Source organism: Belonocnema kinseyi, chromosome 7 (assembly GCF_010883055.1).
Source record: "Belonocnema kinseyi isolate 2016_QV_RU_SX_M_011 chromosome 7, B_treatae_v1, whole genome shotgun sequence".
NCBI lineage: Eukaryota > Metazoa > Arthropoda > Insecta > Hymenoptera > Cynipidae > Belonocnema > Belonocnema kinseyi.
The window spans coordinates 52,887,688-52,895,549 of record NC_046663.1 but is presented as its reverse complement, the minus strand read 5'-3'; the positions used below and the strand labels follow the sequence as shown (position 1 = coordinate 52,895,549).

At 31.7% G+C, this 7,862-nt stretch overlaps 1 protein-coding gene across 1 annotated transcript in view; it reads right to left on the bottom strand.

Moving 5' to 3' along the window:
- The window catches only part of LOC117177004, a 105,661-nt gene that overhangs the window by 50,874 nt on the left and 46,925 nt on the right, over nucleotides 1–7,862 (bottom strand). Inside the window, exon 2 of the mRNA XM_033367448.1 lies at nucleotides 3,061–3,229. Coding sequence (XP_033223339.1) covers nucleotides 3,061–3,228 — 168 coding nt within the window. The 5' untranslated portion in view covers nucleotide 3,229. The remainder of the gene's footprint in view (nucleotides 1–3,060; nucleotides 3,230–7,862) is intronic.

Below are 7,862 nucleotides of genomic sequence, written 5' to 3'. Positions count from 1 at the left end.
TAAAAATATACAAGATTGTTTAATCATTAACAAAGATAAGCTTTTATGACAGTCAGAATGACCCTTTTTATTAAGAAAGGTATACGCTCGAAGTTATAAACCGCTCGTGTTGGAGTCCTAAAAATTCGACTCAAGAGATAAATTTATGTCTTCAAGGCATAGAAACTGGTCTCCAAGATATAAATTGAAGTCTGGCTCTGTTTAAAAACTGCGACATGCTCAAGTCGAACTTTTCGACTTCAGCATGTTTTGAGTGGGGGCAATTTAAGTCGAACACAAGTCGAAGCATTTTTACTCGAGATTTAGGATTGCTGTGAAGAAATTAGACAGCGTCTTCAGACAAGTTATTGGCCTGTAATTCTTAGGGTCAGAAAAATTGTCCATCTTCGTGAGGAGCACTGTGCGTCCTTCCACCTACCACCATGGTATATACTCTTCTGACTTTAGATATGGGGTGAAAATGCGACTGCCTATGACTGATTATTAATTATTTTATGACTATATTCAGCAGAACCTCTTGGTACAGGGAACCTCTATACGCAACCTGATCCCCTTAAATTGCGTTAGTTGTACTGTTTCTTTCATTCGGATAACTTTTGTTACCAATTATACCGTATGATCGCTACTAAAAAAAGTCAGGAATTGTCACAAATTGCCAGAACTACTAAAGCTTTCTGAACACCCGAACCATTTTCAACGTATCTGAACTTGTCACGAATTCTGACGTTTCCTGACGCTTCTGCTCAAAAATGCATCAAAAGTACACAGAAATGTTCAGAAGTCCAGGCTTTTTTTTTAGTAAGGATGGCGTTAGTTGTACTGTTTGACCTATATATTGTTCTCACTGCCAAAAATGGTTAGTTGCGACAAGAAGCTTCTTATTAGTAGAGTTGGTATAAGCTACGACATCTACTTCGATGCTAACAGTAACTAACCAGTTTTCTACGGTACAAGTCATGTTTTCGATGATCGCCATTTTAATCTGAACCTTTACGTTTAATGCGTAAACACATGGAAAATATTGAAGAGCATCGTATAGACCCTTAGGGCGTCGTCTAGGGCCTACGCTTAGGGCACCTTTTCACAGAGGCCTGTTTTGAAATAATCGTGGAATTAATATTTTTCATAGGATTTATTTCTAGTTACTTTGTTGTTTTATGGCAAGTTTGATTGAATGATAACCTATAAAGGCGAACTTGATGTGTCAAATAAATTCAACAAATACTTCAAAACAGGCCTCCGTGAGAACGTACCCTAATTTTTATAAATACATCATCGTGACAATTCAGCTTGCCAGCGGGATGAATATAATTATATGAATAGTAAGAAAATATAAGATTGAATAATAATATTATATAAGATTATATAATAGTAAGGATTACTACTTTAAGTAGTAAGATCAACTAATTTATTTGTAAAATAACTAATTTAATAGTCAGACTTAATAACTGAAGTAGTAACGCTTACTATTCAAAGTGGTAAACACAACTACCTGAAAGTAGTACGTTCCATCGAAAGTTGTAGCGAGAACAAATAAAGTAGTAAGGACAACTATTACCAATCTTGCGAATAAAAGTAGTAGCCTCAACCACTTTAATAGCAGCGGCATATATTACAAACTAAAATAGTTGGGCCTACTACTTTGTTAGTTGTCCCAACCAACTATGTTTTTCAGTGCTCGTCTCGCTTAATCGTGAGAGAGTAAAAAAAAGATTCCATGATTGAGGCAACATTTTTTGAACCACTGATGGTTCAATTTTGTTTCGGTACATTTCGACATCGTTTCTTTGCTCAAAATGAAACTTTACTTTTTTCCTTTGAACTTATGATTAAAGTCGGAGAAGCCCGCATGTTTGAAATGGTTTATCTTATTCAGCAAGTTACTCGTAATTCAAAGCAGTTTAGGTTATATTTATTGGCTTCTCATTATATACCACTCAGTGTCGTCCGACTCGAAAAAGCCTGGTTGCGTGGGTGTACCATTCCTCCCCCAACTTCACCCTACACGTTTGTGCAACTACGTTCTTTATTGAATGGATATCGAGAAACTCGATGATGGAAGTAATATTTAATTTATATCACAGGATAGGTGCTAATATCACCCCCTAAATTTTTTTAACGAACGCGAATAGAAATATTTAAGAAATACATCAAACATTAATTATTATTGAAATATTGAAAACTTCATCGCTTTTATCGAAGTAAAATTCTCCTAAATCAATTTCCGAGAGTTAATAATATTTGTTGCCAAGAATTTAATGGAAACCTGTCAAACACTTTAAATGAAGAGTAGAGAATATAAAGGTCGGATTTGAAAGTCAAGTTCAACACTTTTGAAGCGTTCAGATTCTCGTGATCGTATTGATTATTTTAGAGAAGTTGCAGAATGCTGAGACCGCTAACTTGTTTATTTATGATTTTCAATGGTATAAGCCAAATCATTATTTATTTTCATATAGTGAAAAAAGGAAATAATGTTTCAAATTTCTTTTAAAGCACAAATATTCTTCCGAATACAAAACTATATATGGAAAAAATGGCCATAGTATGGATATTGCTCGTGAACAAAAAAGTAATATTAAAAACGTTATTGAAACAGTAAAATAAAGCATAAAATAAATCAAAGAAATGAAAATAGCCTGTATCTGAATAACGTTCTGATTTTTATTTTTATTTGTGGAAAGGGGAAGACAAAAATTCCAGTTAAAGCATAAAGACTGACCTTTAAAAGAATCATTGCATTGTTTCATAAGCAAATTGTACAATAACATACGTATATGCGAATAGAATTATTCATTGCAGAAAACCGATCTTCTATTATGGCTAAAAATACTACTAGTTATCTTTTGTAACATCAATTTGAACGTTAGAAAGTTTTTGAAAGGTCGATGCGTAATAATCTTCTCTATACCTTAAATTGCTTGTGTTGCAGTAATTTGCATTACTTTGAAACATATCAACATAGAGTGCTTCTCTGTATTTACAGAAAGTATGGAATTTCTCGGGGAATTTCTTTTTTATCTTTCTGGTTACTTGAGACGATAAAATGCTTTCCATTACCTTTCCACAAAAGTAGTATTCTGGTGGTTCTTTGTCGCCTAAAGCAGCAACTCCTTCACTGTCAGTTAATGGACTTCCAGGTTGGCTACTTCCTATCCTCGAACCTTTTTCGTGATAGTATGTTTTGTGAAAGACTTTCACTGATGGTACTGGTAATGCTGTTATCATTCTAAAAAATAAAAACAATATAGGACTTAATTTCAAGAATCATTATAAAATCTTTAAAGAAAAATTAACTATACTGTTAGAAATTTCTGTAGGAATTTTCTATAAATTTTCCTAAACTGTAATTATAAATTTTAGCAATGGTACCTGCATAAAACTCCAGTCAAATTTTTCATTAATTTTAATATAAAAAAGGTAGTCTATATTTGTCCTGAGAATATAAATAGAAAGAAAATATGAGTAAAGTTTATACAAAAGACTTCTTATATATCTATGTTATAATAGGACGTACCCTCGTATCAAATACATATTAATTTTATTCGAAAATATTTTCAACTAAAATAAAGATTAAACCTTTTGAAAGAAAATTAATTTTTATTATGATTAATTATTATAATGTCCATCCGACGTATTTCATCTCGAAGGTCTTGATCAATATAAAACTAATAATAAATCTTTTATTATATTAAAGTATTGTTAAAATACAAAAATACCCTGAAAATACACCTCCAAATCACTAAAAACTAATTTCAACCAAATTTAACTTTCTTCACGAAGACTGGGACAACTACTCACGATTACTATAACATGGCAGATTTGGAAATCACGATAACTGGGACATCGGCGCTTTTTTACTTTTAATTGTTTATAAGTAAAAAGTATTATTAAATATAATGAAAAAATCATGTTTATAATATTCTAGGATGTTTAATGCTTCAATTAGTACCGATGAAGTACCTTCAGTACCTTTCAAAACATTTTTCAAAATATTTGAAGTCAATCAAATCTTTGATATGGTTACGATTACTGGGACCTTTACCTTATGGCGAGATGTACGTTTGGAATACAAATGAATTTCGTTTTCTGCCCTTGACATTTTACTTGATAATTATGAACATAAAATATTTCTGCCTCACTTCAATCCTATTTAATTCTACCATAAATTCTGTCAATAAATTGATATCTTTTAATTCTGTTAACGAGGATACAAAATGAAAGAAAAGTTATCCTCTTAAATGGCGCTAGATGAGGAGGAACGCTGAAGTCAATTAATTTCCTTCCGTTAAATATAATTGTCAACATTTTAATTAAGAACAATTCATTTTTATTTGAAGTGAACTCAAGGCAATGCCGAACAATTGGGCATGTGGATTCCATAACGTCCTTGGCGCTGGAACCCGCTCTGCCAGTACCTCGTGCGTTGCCGAAATGCGGAAAAATTTCTGAAAATGACCAACTTGGAAAATTCACTTTTAAAAAAATAGATAAATGTGCGGCTCGTCCAAATTTTTTTTCATCAAGTTTATATTCTTTTTAAAAAAAATTAGAAACCGGAATTTTTCATTGTACCGAAGTCAATGACTTTTAAAACTATACTCGCGAAAACTCGTCTTCTGGTCGAGGAAATAATATCTGTTTTTTTTTCTAACTAGTAAAATTTCTAGCGATGCCAATTATATTTTAAAAATATTTTTTTTCTGATATTTGAAACATGCAAATTATTGCAAACCATTACTGTCAGGAATTGTTTCCTCAGACTTTGGAGGAAAAAAACTGCGCAAGGAGGTTTCGCAGACGGAAAAGTTTCATTGGCAAAGTTGTTCCATGATGTTTACGAAAAACTTTGACAATATTTTAGGTAAATCCTTCTGTTTATTTAAAAGATACAAGCGACTTTTTATAGCCGCGCGCGCATTTGATTCGAGTCGACCGGCGTTCTCGTACCGACCACAATGGTCTAAAATAGGAATTTATTGTTCATAATCGCCCAAAGCTCGTATTTCTTAACCGATTTTCAAGTTCTTTTTTGTAGAAATGCTCAGCATTAAATTTTCAAGAGAATTTTCGTTTGCGATTCTTTAACTATTGTCACAGAACAGCTATATATAAACAAATAAAGTGAAAAAATTGGCCATTTCATATTTTGGAATTTTTATCTCAGGAAAAATACAGAAAAGGACTATTAGGTGAAATGATTGAAACTCAACATTTCTTTTAAAAATGAGTTATGGAATATGAATGAAATATTATTTTTCACAAATGACTCCCATAATTATGTTTTATAGGGTGTTAAACTAACCCTAAAAGTGAAAAAAATAGTTTTGCGAGTTTTTGGCTCTAATTAGGATTTTCTGGAATTTTTTTAATGCAAGTTGTTACTAATATATATAATAATACTTCATACTCATAGTTAGGTGCTTACAGGAATTGTTTAAACTATTTATTATTATTATGGTTAATAATATTCCATTTGAATAATGCGAGAAAGTTGCGCTTTTTTCGGAAATTTTAACTTTTTGTCTAATTTACCATTAAAATGAGGTGGACAAGTAATTTAGGTTGAAAAATTAATTGTTTAAATGATTTTTTATCATTGTTACTAATATTCAAATTGAAAAATGCTTGAAAGTTGCCGTTTTTTCTGAAATTTTTAACTTTTTGTCTAATTTCTGGTTATAATGAGATGGATAATTAATTAAAGTATAAAAAATTAATTGTTTAAATGATTTATTTTAATTGTTAATCATACTCAATTTGAATAATGCTAGAAAAATTCAGTATTTTTTCTGAAATTTTCTACTTTTTTTCCACTTTGTACTTAGGGTGATGTAATAATTAAAAAATCTTACCAACCTAATTGCTTAAGCAGATGATTATTGTTCATAACTATGCTCTCTTATATTAATGCTAGGTGGTTGCGTTTTTTTCGTGAAATGTTCAAATTTTTTTCAGTTTTTCACTTTGTACGACAATAACTAATGCAAGTTAATCAAAAACAGTTTTGGGATCGCAAACGAAAACTCTCTTGAAAATTTAATACTGAGCATTTGTAAAAATAAGAACTTAAAAATCGGTTAAGAAATATGAGCTGTGGGCGATTATGAACAATAAATTCCTATTTTAGACCACTATGGTCAGTACGAGAACGCCGGTCCACTCGAGTCGAATGCGCGCGCGGCTATAAAAAGTCGCTTGTATCTTTGAAATAAACAGAACGATTTACCTGAAATATTGTCAAAGTTTTCCTTAAACATCATAGAACAACTTTGCCAATGAAACTTTCCGTCTACGAAACCTCCTTGCGGAGTTTTTTCCGCCGAAGTCTGAGGAAACAATTCATAAGGGTAATGATTTGCAATCATTTTTATGTTTCAAATATTAGAAAAATAATATATTTTTAAAGCATAATTGGCATCGGTACAGCTTTTACTAATTGGCATTTTCAGAAATTTTTCCACGTATCGGCAATGCGCGGGGTACTCGGAGAGCAAGTCCGAGCCCTTAGGGCGTTATGGAATCCACACGCTCAATTCATCCTACAACAAAGTTCACAGCACTTTGAAACCAAAGGCATTTCGTTTTTTGCCATATTTGAAATTATTTAAACCCATTGAATATACACCTTCTTATCAAGAAGTTAGTGAAAAGTGTATGCTAAGTGCAACATTAGTGTTCAGGAATTTTTGGAAATTCGAAAAGATGCAGAACAGGATCATTGATTGGAAAGCCATAATAAAAATTCCAAGAATCGCAAGGAAGTGATAAGAATGTGAGGTAATGTGCCCCGCAGACAAAACCTCATCGACGTACAAATTCAATTTTTGGCTATCCACGTAATTTCGAACAAGATTTCCAAATAATCATCACCAAATTTACCTTTATAAATTCTAGGCAGGATTTTGTTGAGAAAATAGAGTTTTATATACATTCTAAGTATAGGTTGCATCGGGTTGCACTTATAAAATTTGCAGACAACACTTTTTCTGTGCTTCAATATTTTTTCTCTGGTAATGGATTTTATCCCGACACCCTAAACATTTATTTATGGAAACTTTCATAATTTATTATTACTCTCTCTCTCTCTCTATATATATATATATATTGTATTGTATTGTATATATTGTATTGTTTGGAGAAGGTTGAGGTCATTTTTCAAGTAATTTTCAACGAAGAATCCAGTGATGACCTTAGTTTTGATCTTGACCATGACCTTCATAATTATTTCAAGGTCATCTTTGTTTTTTAAAATGGAATGGCTCATTTCACACAAGTCAAAATATCATCTACGTATCTAAAGAAAAATTTTACCTCGTATGGAATGGTTTTGAGTACACAGTTTTCAAGATCTTCCATGACTAAATTAGCAACAGATGCAGAAATAGGAGAACTCATCGGTACCCCAAAAATTTTTTTGTAAAACCTGTTATTGACAACAAAATATGCGTTTTCTAAACATAATAAAAGAACGTTGCGGAAGCATCCTATTTGTGGTTATTTGTGACTATCTCTTTTTTATACTCGCAATAATAAGTTTGTGATAGATGTTTATAAATAATGACGTGACATCGAGAGAAAGGATCTCAAAATCATCCGGAATGTCTTTTATCTTGTAAATTTTATGTATACAATCAAAACTATCTTTCATAAATGTATTGGTATTTCCTAAAGTTTGTTGAATAGCTAAACTTAAAAATTTGGTAAAAAAAATTAGTAAAAATTACATAATAAAGAATACATTAAAAAGGGAAAAAGTTTTTTTTAGTACGAGGGTAGTTCAATAAGTCCTTAGAATGACCAACAGATGGCGCGCGAATCGCTCCAAATCATCTGTTTTCAGTCAGCACCACTCCCGACTA